At 39.0% G+C, this 27688-nt stretch overlaps 2 protein-coding genes across 11 annotated transcripts in view; one reads left to right on the top strand and one right to left on the bottom strand.

Annotated features, from left to right (window-relative positions):
- Positions 1 to 12026, top strand: part of tnrc6c1 (trinucleotide repeat containing adaptor 6C1) — a 55161-nt gene extending 43135 nt beyond the window's left edge. For all 5 annotated transcript variants that reach the window (XM_047800785.1, XM_047800783.1, XM_047800784.1 and 2 more), the window contains 10 exons: positions 868 to 987; positions 1108 to 1191; positions 1429 to 1681; positions 1797 to 1961; positions 2065 to 2253; positions 2380 to 2529; positions 3500 to 3715; positions 4360 to 4430; positions 4521 to 4660; positions 4743 to 12026. In XM_047800785.1, coding sequence (XP_047656741.1) covers positions 868 to 987; positions 1108 to 1191; positions 1429 to 1681; positions 1797 to 1961; positions 2065 to 2253; positions 2380 to 2529; positions 3500 to 3715; positions 4360 to 4430; positions 4521 to 4660; positions 4743 to 5112 — 1758 coding nt within the window. In that variant the 3' untranslated portion in view covers positions 5113 to 12026. The remainder of the gene's footprint in view (positions 1 to 867; positions 988 to 1107; positions 1192 to 1428; positions 1682 to 1796; positions 1962 to 2064; positions 2254 to 2379; positions 2530 to 3499; positions 3716 to 4359; positions 4431 to 4520; positions 4661 to 4742) is intronic.
- A 3993-nt stretch (positions 12027 to 16019) lies between these two features.
- On the bottom strand, positions 16020 to 26108 carry znf207a (zinc finger protein 207, a). 6 transcript variants are annotated; one of them, XR_003444590.2, is made up of 13 exons: positions 25954 to 26108; positions 24187 to 24313; positions 23943 to 24081; positions 23663 to 23836; positions 23327 to 23402; positions 22283 to 22353; positions 19171 to 19331; positions 18730 to 18810; positions 18057 to 18254; positions 17714 to 17870; positions 17425 to 17614; positions 17135 to 17221; positions 16020 to 16431 (listed from the first exon to the last, which is right to left on the bottom strand). XR_003444590.2 is itself a non-coding variant. In XM_027171763.2 (12 exons), the coding sequence occupies exons 1-11, from the start codon at positions 25992 to 25994 to the stop codon at positions 17454 to 17456; spliced, it is 1386 nt and encodes a 461-aa protein (XP_027027564.1). In that variant the 5' UTR covers positions 25995 to 26108; the 3' UTR covers positions 16905 to 17221; positions 17425 to 17453. The 6 variants fall into 6 exon arrangements, 4 of the variants coding, with proteins under 4 accessions (XP_027027564.1, XP_027027563.1, XP_027027562.1 ...); XR_003444589.2 differs by having other exon boundaries at positions 17430 to 17614; XM_027171763.2 differs by lacking the exon at positions 16020 to 16431 and having other exon boundaries at positions 16905 to 17221.
- Between the last annotated feature and the right edge of the window lie 1580 nt (positions 26109 to 27688).

Genomic DNA, 27688 nt, shown 5'->3' with positions numbered 1-27688 from the left:
GTAATGAATTATCTTCATGTTCGTTCCAATAAGCATGATTAAAATAACATGCTAGAAATTAAGTGGAAGATTCATCCTATCTTTTTTAAAAGCAGAACTGTTCTTAATTCCTCTTCAGGCTGCTACTGTACATATTGAAATCTCTGTTAGCCTCAGAATGTGACTAGACTGGCTTCCTTCCTTCCGTTTTTCCTTCCTTTTTTCCTTCCTTTTTATCTGCAGTCTATGCAATCTCATATATATATATATATATATATATATATATATATATATATATATATATATATATACACTGTTTTGCACACTTTTCTGCTGTTTTTGCACATACTGTCCAACATTCCATCTGTTTTTGCACATATTGTACAATATCTCAGCCATTACGCACATACTATACAATATTTCAGTCATTTGCTGTTTTTTGCACAACTCTATATATTATCCAAAGGACCTGCTGCTAAGAAACTGTGTTCATTCTAATGTTACTGCACGAAATATTGTTTGAACATTCAGTATTTACACTGGTCAGTCGGCGCTGTTTCTGTTACTGTTTATTGTCTTTTGTGTATTGCATTTTTTGTACTTTTTGTATTGTCTTGTAACTTTGTCTGCACTGTTTTTTGTCCTGCACTGTCTTTTGTCCTGCACTGTCTTGTTTGTCTTGTCCTTCACTGTTTGCACCAGGTCACACAGTTGCACATTATGTGGCTAAGACTACTCACATGTCCTTAGTCCTGTCTTTGTTTTATGTAGCACCATGATCCTGGAGAAACATTCTCATTTCACTGTGTACTGCAACAGCTATATATGGTTGAAATGACGACAAAAGCTTCTTGACTTGACTATATATGCTATTTTGTTGTCTTACAGGTTCAAGCACAGCTCTTACAGTTTGCAGCAAAAAACATTGGTCTCAACCCTGCACTTTTAACCTCACCAATAAACCCTCAGCATATGACCTTGTTGAACCAACTCTACCATCTGCAACTGGTGAGTGTTAGCATCAGTCAGTATGCTGTATGTCCAGTATTGTGCTTTGTAAAGTGCTGTATGTCAAGTACTGTACTTTGTAAAGTCTTAATTGGCGTGCGGTGTTCTGTATTTGTGCAGGCATACCAGCGTTTACAAATTCAACAGCAGATGTTGCAGGCACAGCGTAACGTTTCTGGCCCTATCAGACAACAGGAGCAGCAAGTAAGCTCATCTTTCCCTTTCTGAAAAACCTTTACGTCTCTAGTGGCCTTTTATAGACATATTAGTTTTGTTAATGGTCGTTTGTGGTTTCCACAACAGTAACATAATTATAAAACGGCAAGCACTCATGAACCCCTGTGAGAACAATGGATGTAGTTATTCAGTGGTTGTATCCTGACATATTCTGTTGGTATTTGACAGTGACATCCTTGTTTTGTGTGTGTGTGTGTGTGTTAGGTTGCACGTACAATCAATAACATGCAGCAGCAGATCCAGCAGCACCAGCGGCAGCTGGCCCAGGTTCTGCTGGTGAAGCAGCAGCAGCAGCAGCAGCAGCCTCCTCCTTCTCATCCTAGCTTGCATCCCAGCACAGGCAAATCAGCACTGGAAACGTTTTCATCACACCAACAGGCATCAGGCCTAACTGTCTCTGATCTGCCGACCAAAGAGCCGCAGTCGTCTCCCAACACATTCTCCTCTTACACTCTCTGTGAGTTGGCTCTATCTTTCTGTATCTTTCTGTAACTTTTAGAGGGAAATGATTATTTTTTGTTATTTTGTTGCCAGTGTTCTGTGAATTAAACATCCTACGTTTTCTTGTATAGCTGGACTGAACCCCAACATGAATGTAAACTGCATGGAGGTGGGAGGTCTGTCTATGAAGGACTCTCCTCAGCCTCAGTCGCGCCTGTCACAGTGGACGCACCCCAACTCCATGGAGAATCTCTCTGGCAGCTCCTCACCTATGGAACCTGGCCACAGCAAGCATGGTACAATTGCCACAGATCTGCTTTGGTTTTCTACATCTCTACATCTAGCTTATGCAAAGTCTACCTATTACTGTGTCTACTTATTACTCTGTGTTTGTCTCAGGTGCCATCTCTGTAGGTCCAAACCTTGGTGCTTCCGGTAAACCCACTATGGACGACTCCTACAACCCGTATAACCTGATGCAGGGCACCGACTCTCCTGCTAGTTCAATGGTGACCCCGGACAGCTGGGGCCAGGGAAAGAATAACAGTGACAAGATGTCCAATGGGACCAACATCAGCTGGCCACCAGGTCAGTGATTGTTGATCTTGATATTGCTCATCCCTCTGAAGTCCAATAATTAACTAAAATGCAGTATGTCAGTTTGTCATTCAGTATGTGAGTCAGTCTTGTAATAACCAATTTGAACTACATCAGAGTTCTGCCCAGGAGTGCCCTGGAAAGGACTACAGAATATTGACCCTGAGACTGACCCCAATGTGACCCCAGGAAGTGTTCCCAGTGGCCCCACCATCAACACCAACATTCAGGATGTGAACCGCTACCTACTGAGAGACAGGAGTGGAGGTGAGAAGTCACTGTAAAGAAGAAAATATTGTCTAAGCAAAAAATTGCCTTTATTTCATAGTTATCAGCAACAGTTTTTGTTTATTGTTTGTTTGTCCCATTTCTTGTGTTCTTTGGGACACAGCGTTGTTGGTTGTTTAGGACATGATAAATATAAAACAGTAAGTTTTTCTTCTAAAAGTATTTGCAGGTGGGAAAGTTGCCAAATGGAGTTGAGATGCTATTTGAGGAATCCTTCAAACTAATTGTCTGGATGTGTTGCTTTATCACATTATACCTAACACTCTAAGCTCAGTTGTTCTTTGTCACACCTTAGTTTGTCACTAAAATCTGATGGTTTGTGTGTCACTAGCGTGAACTGGGCTTAGACTGCAATACAATAATTCTCCCATCACAGTGTAATCCTTCTGAAAACTACAGTGTTCCACTTAAACCCATTGTGTGGAGGAAGACACTGGAATTTTAACAGAGATTTATTCAATTGCTGAACTCAACAGAAAACAACAAAACTCGCATCTTTTGCTTGGCCAGGTTCTTCATTTGTCGTGCATGCCTATTTGTATGTAAACATATTTTTGATCTGCGTAATGTCATTCAGCATTTTTCATTTGTATGAAAAGTATCATTTAAAGAATGATAGATATTGTGTAAATTGTTTTTTAATTCCTATATGCCATGAAATATCCCATGAAGCCGATATATCAAACTTAAATACAACACCACAAAGTGTAGACTGCTAGTAAAGGGACACGTGAGAATCCTCATGTGTTGACCTGCCTAGTCTCCATCTACAACTAATGCTTCTTTTTTTTTTTTGTCTTGTGTGTAGCATAATTACCAGCTATACATTGGCTTGAACACCAATTTCACTGAGTAGATTTTAACTAACAAAATGCATTACATGTATTAGCATGAAGTTCTCTTGGTTTTTTTTTCTTTTTTTTTCTCATACCTCTGTCTGCTCATTAAGGCAAACTGCCAGACCTGAAATCCACTTGGTCGCCAGGACCCATCTCACACACGCAGGCCTCGCTGTCCCATGAGCTGTGGAAGGTGCCTCAGGGACCAAGGAACACTACAGCCCCCACCCGTCCTCCACCTGGCCTGACCAATACCAAGCCCTCCTCCACCTGGGGGGGCAACAGCCTAGGCTTGGTGCCGGGCTGGAGTGGTTCTTACTCTTCAGGTACTTACCTGCTTTATGAAACAGTTTGAATGTATGAGGGGATTGCTTCCTGCTCATTTGTGAATCGCGTTCTGTGCATTTGTGAATCACGGCACGCATTTGTGAATCGCGTTCTGTGCATTTGTGGATTTGAAACATTTCTAACGTCAAGACGTGCACAAGAATCCACTAATAGGTGAGCACTGACATACAAATACTGCATGACTTTAGATTAGAGATAAGAATGAGACCCCAGATAACAGGAGGTGTATCATGGCTAAAGTAGTGCTGTAGCAGCGCATCTACCACGCGAAGCAGAAAACACTACTCTTTCAGCTCCTTGCAGTTTGCACACCTGCGTACAGCCATGCTGTCTCATTAAACCAAACCAGCAAGCCTAATGTTGCCTGCTGTTATATGCATATCATCAGAAGGCTTTTTTAAACAGTTTGTGACAGCTTTTTCAAAATCCATTTGTAATGTCCCTTACGTTTACTTCCATTACAGCCAGTTAAAGGCAATGACAATTCAGTAAAGACAGTTGGCTGTGTTCAGAAGACTGATTCTGTTGTACCTCTAGAATCTAGGCAAACATAAAGGTCTTTTTTTTATAAAGAAAGATCATTAGTGTTATTCTCTTTATCCTGTGTGTTTTATTTACACAGGTACCACATGGAGTACAGACAGCTCCAACAGGACCAGCAGCTGGCTGGTTCTAAGGAACCTTACACCCCAGGTACAACAGGAAGACTAAATACACCTGCACAGATTGTTTTCTGGAAATAAAATACTGATTTGAACGCATGTAACGGGGTCTGTCCTCCAGATTGACGGCTCTACTCTGCGGACGCTGTGCATGCAGCACGGCCCCTTAATCACATTCCACCTCAACTTGACGCAGGGCAACGCCGTGGTGCGCTACAGCTCCAAGGACGAGGCTGGCAAAGCCCAGAAGTCCCTACACATGTATGTGCTGCTATTCTTCTTCTTTCCTAGATTGTATTTAGTGGAAGACCTTCTGTGTAGCTAAGTGATGCTGTTTGTGCAGGTGTGTGCTGGGCAACACCACCATCCTAGCAGAATTCGCTGGAGAGGAGGAGGTGAACCGCTTCTTTGCACAGGGTCAATCCCTCACACCCACCACCAGCTGGCAGGCCAACCCGGGCACCAATCAGACGCGGTTGGGGGGTGGAGCGTCTGCCAATTCGCACCCTATTGGCCACTGGAACACCGCCGGCCTGGGAGGAGGCGGAGCTGGCAGTGCAGCTAAGGCAGGCAACGAGCTGCTATGGGGGGGCGTACAGCAGTACTCTAGCCTTTGGGGGCCGCCCAGTACAGAGGAGGGCCGAGTGGTAGGCAGCCCAACCCCTATTAACACGCTGCTTCCAGGAGACCTGCTGAGCGGAGAGTCCATGTGAGGGTGTCGACGCAGGAGAATTATGAATATTTGAAAAATCAAAATGAACATGAAACAGTGAAACAAATAAAAAACTTGAAGAAATATAATTACGCAGGAGCAAAAACCAAGCAAAATCATGTGGTGATAATCAGCATCAGTGGAACTGTGAACCAAGAGACGGGAGGCTGAAGATACACTTGTAGAGGCTGCTGACCTTCTTCCTCTTCTCCTCCTTTTTTTATTTTGCATCATTTCAGTGGATTTTTGTGTTCTTCCTTTTTTTCATGTGAGGCTTTGGTTACAGTATTTTCTAAGACTTATGGAGAAGAGCAAGTGACTAAACTGAAAGGAAATAGAACCTTTAATTACAAACTTTCTCTTAATAACTGAAAACTGTGTGAAACTGTATTTTACTACAACTGATCAGACAAGCTGCCATTTTTAAACGTCCCCTGGCACAAGCCCCTCATCACCCCAGATACACCGTACGAGCCTTCCTCCCTACTCCCCCAAAGAAACGCATCATTCTGATCAGCCCTTCCCTTTAGACTGTATCCACTGCTTTTTGTTCATCTGTTAGCCTGGCGGGTTCGTTTAACAGCACTAAACTAGCCTTAACTGCTTACCAGCCCCATCTCCTACACACTCACTCTGGGCTTACAGAAGAGATGGATCAGAGAATTGCACATTTTTCCTCACTTTTTCGAGCCAGCAGAGAAGAAAAGTTCCATGCTTGACTTAGCACATAGGCCACAGCACACATCTGCTTCTCCTTCAGACCTCAGTCATCACCCTCGTCTGTCCGCATCACTATTAAAGTGGCAGACGTGCGGCTGGTGCTTACTCATCTGCAGGACAGGCTGAGCAAATAGTTGCCAGCACCTGTGTGTGTGTATGTTTGTGTGTGTGTGTGTGTATGTCTGTGTGCTGCATTAACCACTGTCTTCAGAACTTTTTAACAAAACACTTGGAACACAACACACAGAACGGACACACCAAAACACGTTCATTTCCTTCTCTTCTGCTCCATGAATGACCTCAGTTATTTGTGACCCAGTGGGGGAAAAAGAAAAAAAATCATGTTTGTCGGACGTGCAATATGCCACAGACTCTTCCGTCCATCGTTATACAGAGCTTATGCTGGTGAAGTTTCCTTTTCAAATTGAAGTTGGGGAGGGGGGGCAAACACACACACACGCACACACACACACACAGCTCCCTCATCCAACAAATGCGGGGACATAGAGGAAGACTTTCCCATGGTGTGCGAGTCTGTAGTGAAGACGATCACTAGCACTTCCTTAAAGACACAGAGTGACCATAGCAGGATGTGGGCTTCAAACCAAATAAGTGTTTCTTGTAACCCAGTAGACAAGGTGCATTTTATGTTATATTTGGTACAAAAAGAACAGAACAAAGAGACTGCTTGGAAAAAAATTGGGTGGTTGATCATAGCACTTACCAAGAGCATCAAGCTCCAACTTCAATGCCAACAAATCACACATGGAAAGCTGGAACTGAAAAAATGCAAAGAAAAAGCAATCTACATAGCTTTTCCATGCTCTCTCTTTTTTGTTGTTGTTTTTAAGAAAAAAAAAACTCTAAGTGGAGTTTTTCTCCTTATGTCCCTTGGATGGACGTCAAATGGTAGCAAATGAAGGGTAGTTTAAAACAAAAACAAACAAAAAAAAAACAAAAAAAACATGCAAAACTGATTCTGAAGCGTTCTAGAGTTTATATATATATATATATATATATATATATATATATAGATATATAGATATATAGATATATAGATATATATAATACACATATATAGATATATATCAAAGTAAATATTGCTGTTACAGTACTCCAACATTGTTAGCCTTTTGTGTGGAGATGCTAGACATGTCCATATGTGGTAATAGATCCTGCGGGGCCCTTACGCCTGGCGGCCCCACCTTCCTTGGATAATAAGTGTGGCCACTGAGTGCCTATCTTGTTGTGGCAAGCCTCTGTGCCCACGCTGACTCTGTCGCCACTGTGCCAGACCGGTGCGCCCGATGCAGAGCGTACTTGGAGCTGCTGTTTGGCCTGGCGCAGAGTGGCAGCTCTCTCAGAAATGGCCCGACAGTACTCTTGCGCCAGCATTTTGACCTCGTCTCAACTATCTTAAAACTCTTTCTTTTCATGCAAAGATCACTTTAGCTGGAAGTGGACAAGATCCTTTCATGTCATTTTCAATTATTGGTTGTAAAAAAAATGTTTTTTTGTTTTTTTTTGGGGGTTTTTTTTTTTGTTCCCTGGAATCGCAAGTGTTATTTTTTTGTCAGCATTGCTGTTATTGTTGTCATTAACGATACTTTATGCTCTTTAAGTGTGTGTGTGTGTGTGTGTGTGTGTGTGTGTGTGTGTGTGTGTGTGTGTGTGTGTGTGTGTGTGTGAGTGAGAGTACGAGTGAGAGAGCGAGTGTGAGTTCATGCAGTGGTCTTTTTACAGTGTAGCTGCTCTTTACCAGCCCCTTTCACTGCACATATGCAGGAACATTTGGAGAAAGAGGCATGTGGAAGCTTTTTTTATTGCAACAGGTCATGTTACTATGCCATTTCAGACGATCATGCTGATCTAGAACAGCAGTTTTGGGGATTTTTCCTTTTCTGGGTTGCTCTTGTTGATGAGTTTTGGGGCACATCCTACTGGAATTAGGGAACTCTAGTTAAGAGTATTAGACATGCTCAGCCTGCCTGCTACCTCTCCATTAACACACACACACACACCCCGCTTTCCTCCTGCTTATCCCGGCACTGTCCTGCAAGACGGTACTCATACTGGTGCTGAAGACAAAACAACAGAGTGCAACTCTTCCCGTACCACGTCTCATTTTCACAGTAATAAAAAAGCAAATGACAAGAGACACCCTCTTTTTCTATGCAAAGTCTGAGTGAGACCTACTTGTTCACTGTCACCCAATACAGCTCATCGTTTCCTGATTTCGTTTTGTCAAGCTGGTGTGCAGGCAGCTTCCTGTTACTGTGGCCTTCATGTGTTCATATGTATGCATCTCTGAATGCCAGTCCTGAAAACTGATCTGAATTTAGCCCTTGTTGCTTTCCCTCTAAAAGATTTAAACTATGTGCATGCAATCTCAGGGCAGACTCGGAGAACTCCAAACAGTTTACCCAAATCTGGGTATTTCTGTAGTGTTCAGTGGTTGGCGTCTTTTTTCTCATATATTCTGTAGTTTTGGTTAGAATTAGTGCGGCTATAACGGTGGGCGTTACTGGAAATTTTGTGTTTGCCTTTGTATGTACGAGTTCTTCAGCATGCAACCTGTTTCTGTAACATTACCAAAAATGTTCGACACCCATGGGGAAAAAACAAACAAAAACAGATTTTCTACAGATTTTGATCCTTTTTTTTTAGATGGTTGAATACATGGTAATGGAAAGGTAGAATGCAGGCTGGCATCAAGGGTAACTGATGGGTAGCGCCTTGCCCCAGGCATTAAAATTCTCCAGAAAGGACTGCTGTGAACTAAAACAGGGATTGCCAAATTCTTAGGTATGCTGTAGGTAATCTATGTTAATGTGGGGTGCATCATGTGTTTCATTTTTAAGCCAAAAATAAGAGATTGTCCTTGTATTATTTTTAACTTCAAAGTAACTTCAAAACCTGTAGTAGACTCTTGGCTGAAGCCAAACTTTGGGGACACTGTATTTATGGGATTCTCATCTGTCCTGACTGCTCTGTTCTGACTGCTCTGGAGCTGAAGCACCCCAAGACATCAGAATTAAATATCTCCTGTATATTTAGCCCCAGGTTATATTACGTTAGTGATGAGTAGTGTCTACTCCTCGTTCATATCATCAGTGATGATGAAGAGGCTGCAATTAATTCACATCCAGATCTGGCTTGTGTTCTGTACTGTGACCTGAATAATATTGGAAAACTATCACAGGTATGCAGTTTGGTACAGAGTCAGCTTTTTAAAAACTTCATCATTTGGTTTCATATTTTCATTATTGCCAGCTCCTGAAGCAGCCGGTGAGGCTCCCAGTTCTGTACGGCAAATGTTGTGCGGCCAATCGACTAATTTTATGCAAGGGCTGCGGGTTTTTAGTTTTCAAACAAATTGTATATCATCACACATTTGTAGAAGGTTTAAAGACCCCAGTGATATTTATAAGCTGGTGCCTATGGACCTATCAAAATCAGGACAAGAGCAAATGTCAGTTGGCACCAGGTCTGGAAAGGGGGAAAGGCCCTAGTGAGTGACACTAGTAATAATCACTATTGCCTGTCTTTGTTCCCTTTTTATTCCAAACTGCCTTGCTTTCAACTGTACTCCAAGCCAACAGACGTCACATTTACAAGCGGGGTTAAGTGATTGATCCCCCAGTTGACTGAGACACAGCTGCAGCAGTCTCGTCTTTTTTTTTACCTCACTAAATGTCCGTTCCACTACTGTGGATCTGATTTAGGACTAATGCACCCCAACTTCCCCAACGATCAGAACGCTGCTTAAGCAAAAAAATGGGGATGGTTAGGGAGGGAAAGAGATCAGCTTAAAGAGAATCCAATCTTTTCTAATGTCCTGGGTAAAATATGCACATACTGGTTTATATACATGCACATTTGAAAACAGAGGCATGTATAAAGCTGGTTATCTCTTTCCACTTTAATTTTGCTCTCCCAGGCCAATTTAAAAATGCCAACTATTTTTTTTTCTCTGTGCACCCATATCAAAAGTATAAACATATCAAATTTACGAAAATGAACGATATACTAATACTTGAATCAAAAGAAGCGCCAATAATGTAATGTGAAAAATGTTTTGTAATGGTTTTTGTCATTCATACACTTCCAAGCTTTTTGATAACATCAGTTCAGAATGAACTTAAAAAAAAAAATAAAAAAAAAATGTGTGGAGGAAGAAAAAAAAAAGCAAAATGACATCTATTGTATGTGTGTTTGCACAAAACTGTGTGTTCTGATGGGTGAATGACTGTGATTGTTATTCTGTCTGTACAAGTGGGCAAAGGTTCAAAATATAATGTGCGCCTCTAGGGGGTTAGTTCCCACCTTATGGTTTATATTCAGTATCTTTACAGGTTAATTGTCCTTTTTTTTTTTTTTTTTCGCTAGTCTGTAGTCAGAAACCTTTTCGGATATGTATTGTTACTAGCTCCTAGCGTTGCACTGAGTGTCTGCCTCCCCTCTTTCAGCTAATCGTACAACATGAAATAAAGTACTGAGGGATAAGGTGACAATTCATGTGTTAAGGTTTACTCAAGGACTTAGAGGGAGAAAAAATTGTGTTTTTATCTGTAATATGATTATCTACTTTATAGTGGCTTTTTTTGCTTTCATGAAAAATAACTGAGTATTGCACCATTTTTTCCAAATTATAAAAGTAAAAAATAAATAAAATAAAAAAATTTAAAAAACGAAAGTAAAAAAAATATATTGTGGCCATAGGTTGGTATAGATGGACTTGTAACTTTCAGTGTCAGCTTCATGCTAAATGGAAGATGAGTTTGTTACAAGTCTTAATTCAGTGGTGCCTACCTTTTTTTTTTAATCATTATTATTATTATTCTTTTTTTTTTTTTCCTCCAAGGCCACCAACAGTTTACAAGCATTTCATGTTGTTCAAAGAAAAAGGAAATTACTGTGGGAATGTCCAAAAAAGGACATACTTCCATCATGAATAACAAAAAAAAAAAAAAAAACACTTTACTGAATGAAGATTATTGTGCTACTTGCAGAACTCTGGGATTGATCAGTGTTGTCATGTTGTGATTCACTTTTTTTTGTGTCGTCATTGTTGATTTCATGGACTATTTGAAGTCTGTATGTTTTTTTATTTTTCCTTTGTGCAAATAATTGCTCACTATCTTGCACATACATAAAAAGTGGATCATGTCTCAGGAAGGCAAGGGTTCCAGAGTACCAACTCCACACCATTTTAATGTTCATTTTTATAAGTAAAAAAAAAAATCAATTAAGAAAATGAAGCACTGAAGGTTATGGATTTCAGAAGAAAAATACCTTTTTGTTTCTAAATCCGTAGCAGTTACATATTTACCAAAAAAATGGACTCTAAATGAACTTTAAACAATGGAGTGCTTTATATTAAAAAAAAAGTCTATATATTAAAATTGCTTTACATTTTAGACAAAGTGATCAATGAATTTTGATTGTTTGAAAGACAGTAAAAGAGCATACAAGTACTGTATGTGGTAATCTTTATTGTATTTTCTTAACATGAGGTCCCTTCCTGTCGAAATCAGGAACATTTGTGCATTACTATTTCTTTCCTTTCTGCCATTCTCTCTCGTGGCGGGTATTATGTACGGAAAAAAAAGATGTATAAAAGCATTTCTTCTGCATCAATTTGAAGGATTGAAAGCAAGCTGGTTTTTAAGGATCATGATCTATGCACAAGTGGGGTGTAGAGGTGATAAAGACCTCTGTGACCCATCTCATGGGATTCGGGGAATTATTTTGGGGGCTTTTCCTTCCATTGTACTCATTATGTTGCCTCTTTATTCCTGTCAACATCTTTTATTAATCGTGTACTACAGTACCAGTACTTTACCATGCTGTTTTATTCCTAAACCAATGAGCATCTCACTCTAAAGCACTGTGGGGTTTTTTTTGTAGCCTGTGATAAGGGTGTGTCTTGTGTGTTCTCTTTGTTCCTGTGTTACTAGGGTTGGGGGTGGGCAGAGGGTTGCTTTTGCCTTTTAAAATATTAAGGGAAATGCCTGTACTGAGATTTTAAAATGACAGTGGCTTTTAATGTCTCTCTCTCTCTATCTCTCTCTCTTTCTCTCTCTATCTCTCTCACTCCTCATAGAATGTGATTGTTGATGACATGCACCGAAATGTTACATGAACAATGGAGCTTCTTTCAACCTATTAATAAATTGCATTTTTTGGCTGTAAGATTTTTTTTACTCTTTAAATATCAGAATAGCTTTTACGCAAGTAAAAGTGAGATTCTAAGTTAGTGCAGTCTTCAGCTGACTGTGGACTTTGTCCCATGATGTCACTGCATTCGGTCTTAAGAATTTAATGGAGGAAGCAGCATTTACTGGTTTGCAGGTTTCTAGTCTCAGGGTTTCATTTTGAGGCACTATAGGTGTCTAAACTACATCTTGTTGGACTTTCTGTCACATGATAAGAATTTATCTACCAGCTAGCTGGCCTTAGCAAAACCTGAAGAAAATACTAGAAGGGCTGGTTAATTTCTAGCCCGGTGGGTAAATCCCTTTGTAGTGACTTAAAAAGGTCATTTGAAAATTTGACATTAGTTACCCAACATTTTCCAACTAACCTATAACAATGTTTTACTCACAAGGTCAATGAAATTATCTTTATAAACATTTTGGTTGGTTTAATAAGCTATGGTGAGAAACAAGATTGACCAGTCAGTATCAAGCAAACTACTGGAAAGTTTCCAGCCATCAAGAGAATAACCAGAAAATTTCAAGAAATTAAATGTATTTTACCCAAATGTTCTATTTACTGATCTGAGAAGAATGTAATCAGTAATTAATCAACAGAAATTTTATCTTAAGTAATTGAATCTATGGGGTTTGTCATCAAACCCAGTGTTATCACTTAGCTAATTCAAACTGAGTCGAGGTTTCCATAGGAACTTTTGGCCATTACAGCAGTTTCCCTGTGATTTAGTGCCAAAGGTTGAGTCTGATGGAACCCCAACATTGTGACCTAGTGAATCAGCATTGCTATGAAGAGACATGAGACACTTTAAAGCACTTTTTGTACATGGCTCTGGATAATGGCATCTGATAAATGGTGTAAATGTGTAACCAGGTTACACGTGTAACCTAAAGATTTCATTGGCTGATTGGATAACAGTGTGAATGAGCAGGTGCCCCAAGTAGTTACTATTAAAGCAAGCAAAATAACCTTTTCCTTTGGTTTATTCCAAGGAAAGAAAACATGTTAAATCCTTGATCAGATCTCAATATATCTGAACTTATCAATATATAGACAGTCAGTATAGCAGTTTTGTCACTATGAGCTATGTTATAAGAAAAAGTAGCATCATTCTTAGTGGCATGGATTCCAGAGGCCAAATAACTTTTAAAGCACAATTGGACATCAATGAGCTGGTGCTGTTGTCAGGTCCCACACTTTGAGTAATTACTGATCTGATTAATTTTCCATGATTTATATACAAAATAAAGTGTACAGTGAAAAAAACAAACACACAACCAATGTAGTCTTTAGGTATACTTTATTTCTCTAAGGGAGGAAAACACTTTTCTAATGATACTCAGATACTCATTCTACCTTTACTATTTTGTTACAAAATCATAGTGGACAGCTTTCTTTTCATTATTGTCCATTAAAGTATATTTTTATACTTTAAAATTCATTTTAAATTAAAATTCATGTGTAGTATTTCTAGTGCATTAAGAAACAACGAAATTGTAATTTCTTTTAAAATAAATAAAACTTTGCTGAATGTACACAGTTAACTGTACACCATTCTCTTAAAATAAAAGTAATACCAGATGGTTTTTCAATTTAAATGGTAGACTATTTTATTTTTCTTTAATAAATATTTATTTAAGAAAAAGTTGATGTTTTAGTCCAAACAATACGGTGCATGAAGTATATGAAGATCTTTTGTCTATAGACAATGATGACGGCAATCAAGTTGTGATTGAAGTGTGAACAAGAGCTTTAACAAAAATATTGCATTAACACAGTAACCTCAATATTGGTATCAATATAAATATAATGATTATTAACACTTTAATTCCTTTGCAGACAATGACACGGAGACAATGTTTATTGTTAAAAGCGCTATACAAATAAACTGAATCGAAGTCTGGGAGTCTCAGACATCATCTGAGATGGAACACTATGAGATGATGCTTTGCCAGGGCTTTCCCTCAGCAGCTGCTTGTTTATGAGTCTTTTTGCCGTCAGTTATGTCTTCAGTAAGTAAAAAGCCGACTGACTAAGAAAATTCCTGTTATTTGCCTTAAGCAGCTCTTGGGTTGATTTTGTGGTATGTTTCAGGTCATTATCAATCTGTACCATGAAGCACCATCACTTTCAGCATTTGACTGAACCTGTGCAGAAAGTTTTGCGCTAGACACTTTAGAAATCATCCTACTGCCTCAATCAGCAGATGCTCTGTCTATACTTTCTAGCTAACCCTAGCATTTTTCCCCTTATTGGTTCAAAAATGCACTTTTGTACGTCACGCTCTATAAGGGCATCTTCCAAATGACATTTAAATGTAAATGCTCCTCATGATCATACACTGACAATGATGTGCCTACCTCCTTGAGCGTGTTCTTGACTTGACTGGATGATGTGAAGGGGTTTTACTTCTAAAATCATCCGATTTACTTGTCTGGTGCTACTGAGCTCGCTAGTGCATTGCTTCTTTTTGATAATATAACAATGTTGATTTGGCCACCTTGTTTCTGGTATAGGTCTGCTATAGGTTTTGGTTTTTTCAAAATAAACAGCTAATGCAATATTTGTTACATATTTTTAATAAAACTGGAAGTCTACACTTCCATCACATATTGAATGCTTCAAATCTATTATGGTGGTATACAAATGAAGTGTGCAACTGATGTCCTTTTTCTACATATAAAATATATAGAAAAGCTATATATAAAATTTGATCTGGTCTACAGGTAGTCTAAAGAAAATCAGCTGGAACACAGCTATCAAAGAAAAGAAAAACAAACCATTTATTTAAAAAAATTGTATTTAAAAAATTTAAATAAACAAAAGATCTGGGTACAAAGCTTACCATTTGAAAGCCTGGCCTGAGACAATGACACTTAAACACAACAGGCAATATGATCAGTATCTGATGTGAAAAACAGGAAGAGCAAGACCAACAAACAGCACTGTAAATGTCATGTGTATAATCTAAAAGAAATTACTGCATACTGTATAAGTGAGTACTCATTTTAGAAAACATTTCAGAAATCAATTTGGAAAAATATATGAATGTCTCCTGTACCTGCAGGTTTTGGCTGCATCACACCAAAGCTCAGAAATTTGCTTTGGGTTTTGCCCATCTATCGACTTTGTAAATGTTACACTAATATGGGTTCTAAGAAAGAACATTAATACTTTACATTTAATAGCCACTAGAACCAACTTTAGTGGAGAAGAGTGAAATAGAGCCACAAGGCACAAAAAGGGTATATCTAGATCTACAGTACATAAATAAGTAGAAATCTACAAGCAGTTATTTAAGCACCAGATTTATCTGATAATTCAGCCTAAGGAGGATTGAGAATTACAGGTTATATATATATATATATATATATATATATATATATATATATATATATATATATATATATATATATATATATATATATTATTATTATTATTATTATTATTATTATCATCATCATCATTATTATTATTACTACTACCACCATTTCCTGAATGTGACAGCACCATTACTTTTAACTTGAAGTTAATGTACTTACCAACTGAGCAGTGTAACTAAATACTATATTAGTTGTTGTCAGACTCCAGACAAAAATGTTAGCATTTCATCTACATTTAAACACACCTGAACAAACTCAACAGATAATTGCAGAGAACTTCATGAGCTATATTTGGAGCATCCCAAGGTGACATATTTATACGGTATCCCGGCAGGACTGGAGGCTGACATCCCTGTGAAATATCATTTTCTGTATGCCTGAGGCACATTACAGGTTTGTGGAACACAACTGACAACCTTCAGAAATGGTTATTTTCTGGATTTTGAGAAGACATGTGAAGTGAGAAAACATGAATAAGTGCTTTCAATTTCAAATCAATGAACAAAACTTGTTTACTTTTTAGTCTTCGATGGCACGTGTCATTTTAGGTGTGGATAAAATATTTTTGTTGTTTAATGCTCTTGTTAACAACAACACTTTATGAATATATTACCATGGCTTTAATTCACCATACTTTGTCAAGTGAAATATGGAAATGGGAATCAATTCGGTAAGGAACGCACTTTAAATTGTTCAGGATTTGGGACCCCTCTGACTTTACTTGGGACTTGAGTATTATGACTTGAAACTTACTTGTTACTTGTTCCCACCTCTGCACTTTGGAAACAAAAGCAGTTGAGGTTAGTTATAGGTTTTCTCTAATGTAAATCATAACAGGGGCCATCACCAAACTTGCTACAAGTTTGGGGACATTGGAATCCAACAGCCATGAGGCTGTGAGGGCCCCCCGCTCGTAAGAAATTAAAGAGAAAAACATGTGACTTGCCTCAGCCAGAACAGGGCACCAGTGAGACTCAACCTCAGCCGGTCCCATGGCATCGCTACAGGGAGAAGAAAGATCCTCAGTTTAGCAACACAGTCACCTGGGTCCAAAGTACTTCTGTTTCAACTTACATTCCACCCACCCCCCCACCCCCAATAAATAAATAAAAATCACACCCAAGATAGACACCCAAAACCACATTAGACTGAATCTTTTCGTGACCACATAATAGAATGATCCTTTCCCCACCCAACGAATGTTATTATAGGTCTTAGAGTGTGGCTTACTTCAATGAATACGACACACTGATTTTGACAAGACACACAAGCCATCCATATTCTTATTTTCCTTAAAACTGTTCTCCTCATTAGGCCAGGAGTTAAAACACTATTGCATGGGTTATTTAAAATGAATGTGGATGACTGGGTTGATGTTGTGAACAAATGACACTTCATTGCTTTCCCATATCACAATCATGCAGCCAGTACAAACCTTTCAACAGATCCATCGCTCTGTCATGAAGAAACAGTCTTAAGTTTTCAACACCGTTTATTACAGTTTTCATAATAATACAGACACTTTTGACATCAGCTATTACTTTTAGGATTTACTGTGTAGATAAGGATAAGCAGGCATACAAAAACAGTTATAGCTAAGTGAAGCCCTCACCAAGCAAAGCTGGGGACATGGAGTCCAACAGCACCAAAGGTGCTGTGAAGGCTTAATTTGTTTAGTACAGTAGTATGTTTACAAAGACTTGCCTTGATAAAAGGTGCAGTACTGTTCACGTTACTCCAGCCGCTTCAAATTATTACGAACCATATTTACTAAACTTCACTTCTAAAAACCTAAACGGAACATAGGGGGAGGAAAAAAGCCACACTATAGAATCGGCAACATATTAGAGGTTCAAATAAAAACTATGCAAAATTCAAAGTTTCATGCGTAAACCAGTGCTGTTTTTCCATTTCCCTTATTAAACTGAATTATAATTATGCTTAATGATTTGGCTTCTTAAGAACACCATTACATGAGAAAATGGTTGAATCACCAAACCTATCGGAGACTGGTGTTTGAGCTTCAATAACGGCCTCCCTGGGACATTACAGGAGGCCTCATGGCCATGGGCGGCCTTGGGGGAGCTCCCTGGTAAGGAGGAACCATTGGGGGTCCTTGTCCGTAAGGTGACATTGCCCCTGGCACATAGCCAGGCACTGTCTGGGATGGGGTACCATATGGCCCTGAGTTAAGGGAGAGAAAAAGAGGGGTTATATATATATATATTACATACATATTCATCTCTTGCATCAAATAAAAATTAACCCAAAAAGTGATTGTACCATGCAGGGGATGCCTGGCGCCTGGCTGTTGTGGAGAAGCACCTTGCTGAGCAGGCAACACTCCTCCCATTGGCCCAACAGGAGGAGTACTAATGTGTGCCTGCCCTGTGCTAGGGATCTTACACTGGTACCGTGGTAGTTGAGCACGTAGCTCCTCCTGACACACAAAAATGAGACAAATTGCAATTAGACAAGATTGCAAATGCCTGCTTTTCAAGTTACACAATGAGTATGCGATAAAAATATACGTATATAAAATACTAAAATTTTATAGCATTCATGGTACCTACATTCTGATATAATTACTTACTTTACAATGGTGGAGCCATATTTGGACACTTACCAGAGAGATATCCTCATCAGGGTGGATCAACTTACTGGTTGCACTGGTAGTGGTGAGGGTTGCAGGCTTACTTGTAATGGGGGTGGCAGGTTTGGCCACAGTGCTACCTGCGCTTGCAGCAGAGGGCGTAGGCTGGCTGTATGCTGGGAATGTGGCTTTAGGAGCAGCAGAAGTGGCTGCTGCTGCCCCAGGCACAGCCTGGAGATAAAGAAGAACCTAAATGAGTTATAATCATTAAAACATCTAATAGTATCCATGATGAACATTCCCGTTAGCCATGTCTGGCCCTGGAGGGCCATGACACTAAACAGCTATATTCAAGAGAAGCATCTACAATTTATTAATAGTTCATTTAGCTTTTTGGTTATAGAGCAGAAAAGACAAACTACACAGTGCTGTGGTCCTCCAAGGCTACACTAGCTACTGTTTTCTACCGATAAGGTGCTGGTACCAGCAAACCCACAAAGAACCAGACTTCTCAAATTAATTGGGGGAAGAAAAAAAAACTGAGAACGGGTACTGGCACCCCATCAGCGGAAAATTATAATAAGAGACTGGGGAATAATGATTATGCAGAGAAGCATTGTGCATACAAGTGCACCAGTATAGCTGTTGCTAGCTTTAATAGTTTTGTAAAAGCCTAGTTTCACTAGGTCAGCTGGCTGCTGCATACTTGCGACAGCGGCTTAGAGGGTGCTGACAAAGTGTCCATACTGGAGGAGGCTGAGCTTGTGCTGGGAGCTCGAGTCCCCATCTGCAGCATGGAGAAAAAGCAAAGAGCAAAATCCCTCAACACAGGTGCATTAATAACTTCATTGTGTTTCATACTCTCACAAATCAGTGTATATTTACAATGTACTTTCGTGCACCCTTTAAAAGGTGGGTGAAAAGTGGCTAATGATAGCAGCACGTGAGCACTACTAATCTGTACTAAAAAAAAACATTCAATACCAAGCTTTTAATTAACTAATAAAAAATACCCTGATCTGAATAATATGCATAGCTAATAGTCTGCATGTGGAGTCTATAATTAGAATAACCCAAGTTATAGGACTGCATCTCTAGTTATTAAGGATTATTCAAAATATAAACCAAAAGAGAAATGTGGGCACACCTGTCCTGCACTAGGGAACAAGGGCTTGGTTACAGCAGGCTGTGGAGAAGCAACAGTGGCTGCAGGTGTGGCTGCTCTTGGCATCATGCCTGCTGTGGCGGAGGCAGGAGCCTGAGGCATGTGGCTCATCCCTGGACGATGGCCCATAGGAGGAGGCATGCCTGTTAGGAAAAACAAATCACAGAGGACTTTAAAGATTTTTTTAAGCATATGTATATCACTTTCGGTTGTTAAACTGTGGGTGGCAGAGTGGGAAAAGTGTTGCACTGAATTACTCAGCTGCAGCTAAATTTACATTGCGGTGAATGACACAGAAACGACTTTAAGTCTGATTCTGACGCATCATTCAATGCATCATTTCATGAATCAATCATCTGACTTCTTTGAACTCAACAGTAAGTCTTTTTCTTTCGGCTTCTCCCGTTAAGGGTCGCCACAGCGGATAATTTCTCTTAATCTCAGCCCATCCTCTGCATCTTCCTCGGTCACCCCAATCACCTGCATGTCTTCCATCACATCCATAAACCTCTTCTCCTTGGCCTTCCACTTCTCCAATTGCCCAGCAGCTTCATCCTCAGCATTCTTCTTTCAATATACACAATATCCCTCCTGAACGTGGCCAAACCATCTCAACTTGCACTGCCTCCAAAACGTCCTACCTGCGCTGTCCCTCTAATATACTTATTTCCAACCTTGTAATATACTACTGTCCATCCTAGTCACTCCTAATGCAAATCACAGCACTTTCAGCTCCACCTCCAGCTCTCCCTCCCGTCTTTTACTCAGTGGCATCATCTCCAAACCATACAACATAGCTGATCTCACCATGGTCTTGTAAAATTTCACTTTCACACTTGCAGACACCTTTCTATCCCAAATCACTCCTGCCACTCTTCTCCACCCTGCCTTAACACTCTGCAAAGTAATAGTGGTAGAGAACTGAAGTAGAGTTGACCCAAAGTATTTAAACTCATCCACCTTCCTCACATCTACTCCTTGCAACTGCACCATTTTGCTGTTCTCCCTCTCATTTACACTCATGTACTTTTGTTTCTACTGACTCCATAGAAGCTCGTGTCTGATGTCGTCCATCACCCTTGAAAACAAGAAAGGGCTAAGAACTGATCCTTGATGCAATCCCAGTTCCACCATGAACCAGTCAGTCATTCCTACTGCACACCTCACTGTGTCACACTGTCCTCATACATATCCTGCAGCACCCTCACATACTTCTCTGCCACTCCCTACTTCCTCATACAATACCACAACTCTAGAGGTAGCCTGTCGTAAGCTTTCTCTAAATCCACAACCACACAAAACAACTCCCTCTGATCTTCTCTATACTAATCCATCAACACTTTTGTGGCAAACATAGCATCTGTAGCATATTCCTTGGCTTGAAACAACATTGCTGCTAACAGATTATCACCTCTCCTCCTACTAAAAAGTCCACTGCCTTCTCTCCTAAACATCTCCATGCCTGCACTGGTATCTCATCTGGGCCTTTCCACTGCCTTTCCACTATTCATTCTCTTAAATAGCTGTCCTCACTTCATCCGTACTAATCCCCTGCACTGCATCCCTACAACATCAACCCTTTGATCTCTCATTTACTTCATTCATAAGCTCCTTAAAGTATTCCTTCCACCTTCTCAAGCACATTTTCATTTCTTGTCAGCACATTTCTTTTTGCAACAGAACCTAACCTAGATCACATTCCTCCCAGTTCGTTCTGACTAGCCAAAAGGTACAAAATGCTTTTGACCTTCCTTAGTATCCAACTTCTCATATAGATTTCTATACATCTTTTCCTTTGCCACGTCTCTCTTCACAATTCGCTGCATAGCCATGTACTCCTGTTTACTTTCTTCATCGCGATGCCTTCCGAGTTCTTTCTCACCAGCTTCTCTCCTTATGCTTTCCTGTACTTCCTCATTCAACCACAAATCTCTTTGTCTTCCTTCCTCTGTCCAGATGTCACACCTAATACCTTCCTTGCTGTCTCCCTTATTGACAGTAACTGCAATAATTACCCAATTGTCTTGTCTTTCATCACTTCCTAGCACCTGTCCCATCGCCTCTATGAATTTCACACAACAGTCTTCCTTCTTCAGCATCCACCATCCGATTCTGGATACAGACCACCATCCGATGCTGTCTCTAATCTATTTCAGATTGCTGGCTCCCTACCCCTGGGTTGGAGTACCGAAGCCTGGTGTGCACTCTGCTGGAGATTGATCTGCATGAACAAACAGTGACTCATGGTATTGCTGTGGATGGGGCTGCCTGGAGAGAGTCACGCCTTCTCTGATCCACTGTGGGTTTTCATTAGTGTGGGGTCTATGGTGCACTCTGGAATTAGGCAACCAAGAGTTCCTGAGGAACTAATGGCTCAGTGCAAATTCTCAACAACAACAACCTGTCGTAGAAAGAACATTGTTTACATTCCAGTGTCGCCCAAATTAGGATGGGTTCCTTTCTGTGCCTGATTCCTCTCAAGGTTCTTGAGTTTTTCCTTACCACCATCGCCTCTGACTTGCTTCTTAGTAATAGATTTTATGGTTTTATTGTTTCGATACTTCTGTAAAGCTGCTTTGAGACAATGTGAATTGTTAAAAAAGCTGTACAAATAATAGTACATTGAACATTGAATAGTACAGTCCACCTGTGTACACATTCTTTTACTCTTACATGCAACCCTGTTCTCCTCCTCCTTATATATAAATAAATATATATGTATTGACCACTGCCATTTCCATCCTTTTTGCAAAATCTTCAACCATCTGTCTTTCCACATTCCTCTCACTTGATGCTGTACCTTCTTATCTATCACCACATCACCTCTGTTCCCTCAACGTACTGATAACATGGTTCAATTGCATATTGATTATATAATGAATAGGAGTACAAATAGTAGGCAATGAGAGAAAAACCCAGAGTAATAATTAAACTTATTATATAATATTTTATTCATACTATGACAATGGATTTTACTATACTATTTTAGTGGTACCTGAGGTAAATTATACCCAAAAAAGTGAGAACTCATATCATATAGAACAACCTTGTTTAAACTATTGTTGTAATAAAATCGATAAATAAAGAACTGAACCTGGTGGCATGCCTGGCATCATCGGAGGCATTCCTGGTCCAGGTGGCATCATCCCACCCATGGGCATCATGCTGGGGGGAAACAGATTGTGTCAGTGACAGTATGGAAAAGGGGCAAGGCATTAATTCCATACAACTTTACATTTACAATACATTTCCCTCCAAACGTATATTGTGACCAAGCCCATTCTGAGATTAAAAGATGAACACGAGACAATAGATCAGAATTTTTGCTTTAACCATTTATAGATAGTTATAGTCAGATGTAATTAATGAGGATATGAAGCTAGTGGGTGCAAGTGTTGAGAATGCAGAAGATAGGGATAGGTGGAGGATGATTCGCTGTGGCGACCAGTGAAGGGGAAAGCCGAAAGAAGAAGATAGTCAGATGACCACTCCCATTATTACTTGAGCTAAAATATAGGAACAGGACAGATTTATTTATTGTTATTGTCTTGGCAGGTGGTGATGATCCAATTAGATTTTATGCAATTCTCTGTAAACTGGTAAATAAAATGTTTTTGTAGATCTTATCCTTTCTAACAACAGATGCAGTCCTCACAGCTATAAACCAGGGTTCATACCAAGAGTAGACATTCAGAGTTATTGTTAAAACAATCAAACTAACACAGTACACCGTAAATGAGTCAGACCCTCAAACAGCTTCTATTCACAAGCCTTTAGACTCCTGAACAACACACCACACACCCCATATCCCCCACTGACTGCTGCCACACAACACACTGAGCACTTTATTCAAGTCTTAAAATGTATATACTGTATTTTTTTTCGGTTGCTAAGGGAGACATGCAAAGTAAGAAATTCATTGCTCTGTATAAACCATTGTGTTTTCACAGTGCAGATGACTTAACTCTTGAATAAGATGTAAATACTAAGAAATGAAAGGTGAATTTATAATCTATTGTCTCATTCTTGATATCAAACCCAAAATATCTTATTGTATAGTAAAAATTGGCCTTGATGTTCCAATACTTTTGGGTGGAACGTTTCTGATTAAACACCATTGTTATTGGTAAATTCTTACCCAGGGGGCATCCCTGGCATGACTGGGGGCATCCCTGGCATCATGGGAGGGACTGCAGGCATCATTGGTGGCATTCCTGGGACAAATTAAAAATCAAAACATATCAATGTGCTGACATATCTCTGCCACTTGCTTCAGTCGTATCTTTCCCTAAAAAACACTACAAAATGCAATATTCAAGCATACTGCATCACATGTAGTCCCTAATGCACAAGCTGTATTTCATCCTATCGCAGCAGGAATTGGCAACTTACACATCAGGATGCATATTAAATAAAAGATGCATTTTGCCACTCTATTTCATTATTAAAGCCATTTTAGAACAATTTGGTTCACCTGAGTAGCTCCCAGGTGGCATGCCTGGTGTGGGCACAGGTGCCATTCCAGGCTGTGCCATAGGAGCATAAGCAGCCTGAGGCTGGGCTGCTGCTTGCTGGAATGACGGTCCTGCCTCATCATCATCATCATCCTCATCAGAGTCATCTGGATTCTGTTTTTTTTTCTGGTTTTCTGAGTCATAAACAATGTACCAGTAATTAGGGGTGCATAAAATGACATGCATAAAAGGGTCAGACAAAATACATGTGAGAAAAAATGAATTAGTAAATTAAATTACCCTGTGTTTTCTGCTCAAGTACCCGTCTTCTTTCTTCCATATCTTTCTCTGGAATACCCTCCATCCCATAAATTTCCAGTTCAATATCTGTTCTTCCAGGTATGGCATTGGGAACTCCGTCAATTGTTTCTTTGTGAACCTTCAGCACAACAGAAAAGAGAACTTTATTTAAACTCAAGCACCAAGGAGATCATGGAAAATAGACACAATAGACACAGATCATGGAAAATAAACACATACTAACCTGCATACAGTGGATGGCCAGACCTGGACCAGTGTACAGCTTTTTATGACATATGTGACACTTGAAGTGTTTGGCCTTTTGGTGCTGAATAAGAATCTTTTCATCATCAAAATCCCTATTACAGTACCTGCATTGTCAGTTAAGGTCATACTGGAGCAAGATGGAATCATGGTAGATACTTTGCTTACTAAAACTGCCAGACACAGGAATCACCCTGATCAAAAACGCACCATAATTAAATTCACTGCTTCATATCTATAAGTACTGCATTATCAGGAGTGTCAGTCATCACATCATCTGTATATATTACACACACTACTGCTGCTATATATTGTACAAAAAGCATAATATTGCACAATATTGTTATAATATTGTTATAGCACTTTATGTACATAACTGATCAGTCATATTCTATATTCAAATTTAATACTCATTCTGTCTATATTGTCTCTCATCATCTGCATTGTCTTGTAGAATTTGTATAGTGTTATTTATGTCTGTACTTTTGGGAGTGACAAACAGCTGGAACCAAATTCTTTGTGTGTGCCAACACACTTGGCCAATAAACCTGATTCTGATACTCAGCTAAAAATACAAATGTACTAACAAGTTACGTAAAAATTGTCCCTTTTATTAGCTTTTGGCTGGTCTGACTTTGTGTACTAAGCCTCCATAAGCTTTTAAAAAAGAAAATTTTAATGTCATCAACTGGAGAAATCCATAGAGTACTTGGTTACATCTACACCAATGATGAATGATAGTTTTTTTCTGCTTTTGTTCCTGTACTTAATGCCTTTACTGTTTTTGGAGCTATTTGATTAATCATGTCTGTATAAACTTACAAGGCCCCAGAATGGTTAATGTTATAGATTTATCCAAGTAGTGTCTGAATATTAACTGAAGAACCCTTTAATTTGTCACACATACAACACGGAGAAATTCTAAAGCAGAAAAGAGAAAGCTTACATTGTTCAGTATCTGCTTGGCCATGTGACAAATCATAAACATCACCTGAAAATCAGTCACTATGAAGGTTCTTACAGGCAACATTGAGCTCTTACTGCAGCCAATGTTGTTAGTCTATGGGATTTGCCCCTTGAATTGAATAAACCATAGACAATAAACACACATATAGACAATATTACTGATATTAAACACTTCAGAAATTAAATATTACTATGTGCAGAGTCTGGAGTAGCTGCTTCTCGCTTCCTGTGTACCTTCATCGAACTCGACTGCGACAAAAATTATGTACCGATGATGGCAGCAGTATTTGTATATAGCAGTATATACACATATAGATATACATACATACATACATACATACATACATACATACATACACACACACATATATATATACACATATATACATATAGATATACATATAGATATACATACATACATACATACATACATACACACACACACACACACACACACACACACACACACACATATATATATATACATATACACATATATACATATACGCACATTGTGTGTGTGTGTGTGTGTGTGTGTGTGTGTGTGTGTGTGTGTGTATATATATATATATATATATATATATATATATATATATATATATATATATATATATATATATATATAACTGACTAACGGAATAAGCCTTCGAAGGAATCATGTTTTGCTAGCTGGCTACATTTGTTTGCTAGCTTGGCAGCTTGGCCACCCATTTGTTTGCTACCTGAATAAGAAAACGAAACTTCACATCTCGAAACCAACAGCTGTTCTCATGAAGGATACCAACACCATGGCTTCATCTGCTTCTTCTTTTTCCTTCCCATGTTTTAACCGAGTTGTGTACAATTTGTTTGTGAATCACCAAGACGCGGAACACTGACCGAACATTTGGCAGAAGAAAATGGCGCAGCCGGAAGTGCGTAAAAGTGTTAAACGCTTAAAGATATCGCCCCCTACTGGAGCGGAGCACGATGTGACGCGTACGTTACATTAAATACACTGCACCTTCGATTCAGACAGCTATCAGTCTGTGTTGTTCAGTATCATTTTTTGTTTGTTTGTTTGTTTTGTTTTGTTTTTTAAGTTTATTATCTTTACATCTCTCACATTCTTCTTTTGTGCATGGGGTCTGTGTCCTTTGTATTGTCATTTGGCTTTTCAAAAATACAGTAAATAAACAGAAAAATGGCACATTTCAAATTTTTTTTCCATTTTGTTGCATTGTCTACATAAATGTAAGCTTATTCTTTAATACACATACATCTGGGCCTCTCTGAGTTAGCAGATATTTGCAACATTTGGTCGATGACTTTACACAAAGCAACGTACACTTATGTAAAGGTAAGGGCTTTGCTCTCAGGCCCTGCAGTGTCAGATTGAAAGAACTGGAACTTAGCCACTGAGCTAAAAGGGGGGGAAAGTATAATGGAAAAAGAAAGATATTGTAAGGGATTGTTGACTAAAACCAATAGAAATAAATTTCATACTGCTAACATGCATTTGATTCAAATAATAATTATTAGAATTATACAATCATTCTCAGAGCAAACAGGTAGGGGAGCACAGAATTATGTGCACATAAATGTATATATTTTTAAGTAATTTAATTTAGTTTCAGACATTGCAGTAATTAACCAATATGGGAAACATTATAAACATATTTTATCTCTCATTAATAAAAATTTATACTGTAAGTAAACACTGATTCCCAGAACTGTAGAACATCAGACATCAAACACCAACCTTCTTAAACGTGATCATGATCAGAAAGTTCAATTAGCCAAAAACTAATAAAATAAGAAAAGACAAACATTTTCCACAACACATATGAACAAACACAAATATACTGGTCAAATGCAGGTATACACCAAGACAAGAGTCAAGTTGATATTTCTATTTTCCTTTACCAATAAGAAATGTGTCACCTTGTTCCCATGACCCCATTTGACATTCTTGTTTTGTGTAGTTTGTAGTGAGAAAGTTTAGCTTAAGATGATTAGTGTTTAATTCGTTGTTCTCTGCGGTTAACTGTGTCCCCATAGTTGTGGTGGTACATAGCAATGTGTGTAGTAAATAATTTAATAATTTTATGAATTCTTTTCATAAAACCTCTAAACCTCTAGCATTTCATGGCAGCATATCAAATTAGTGTTCTATCAGGCTTCTTTTTAATTATGGACAAGATTGATGCCCAATTTTTATTATTCTGTCTATAGGTCATTTTCAGCATTGTTCAGAATGTCACGAATGTCCACAGAGAATAATAGTCCTGTAGTGGAACCTAAACTTAGTCTAAGCTAGTTGGACCAAAATAAGTTGCAAATATTAGGCAGTATTTCACTGTTCATCACTACAGCCAGATGAATCAGAATCAGAATCAGGTTTATTGGCCAAGTGTGTTGACACACACAAGGAATTTGGGTTCAAGCTGTTTGTGACTCTCAAATGTACAGACATAAATAACACTATACTATACAAACTATACAAGACAATACAGACTATACAAGAAAATACAGAT

This window comes from Tachysurus fulvidraco, chromosome 15 (assembly GCF_022655615.1).
Source record: "Tachysurus fulvidraco isolate hzauxx_2018 chromosome 15, HZAU_PFXX_2.0, whole genome shotgun sequence".
NCBI lineage: Eukaryota > Metazoa > Chordata > Actinopteri > Siluriformes > Bagridae > Tachysurus > Tachysurus fulvidraco.
Note: the sequence above shows the minus strand (reverse complement) of the source record. Positions and strands in the feature narration are given on the sequence as shown.

What these genes read in the sequence shown, in the direction of transcription:
- znf207a (XM_027171761.2), bottom strand. Translation starts at nt 25,994, where the DNA reads ATGGGAAGGAAAAAGAAGAAGCAGATGAAGCCATGGTGTTG. An exon ending in TGGCCATCCACTGTATGCAG is followed by an intron (nt 24,082 to 24,186) that starts GTTAGTATGTGT and finishes GTTGTGCTGAAG; the next exon opens with GTTCACAAAGAAACAATTGA. An exon ending in GATGCCAGGCATGCCACCAG is followed by an intron (nt 19,332 to 22,282) that starts GTTCAGTTCTTT and finishes TTTTCCTAACAG; the next exon opens with GCATGCCTCCTCCTATGGGC.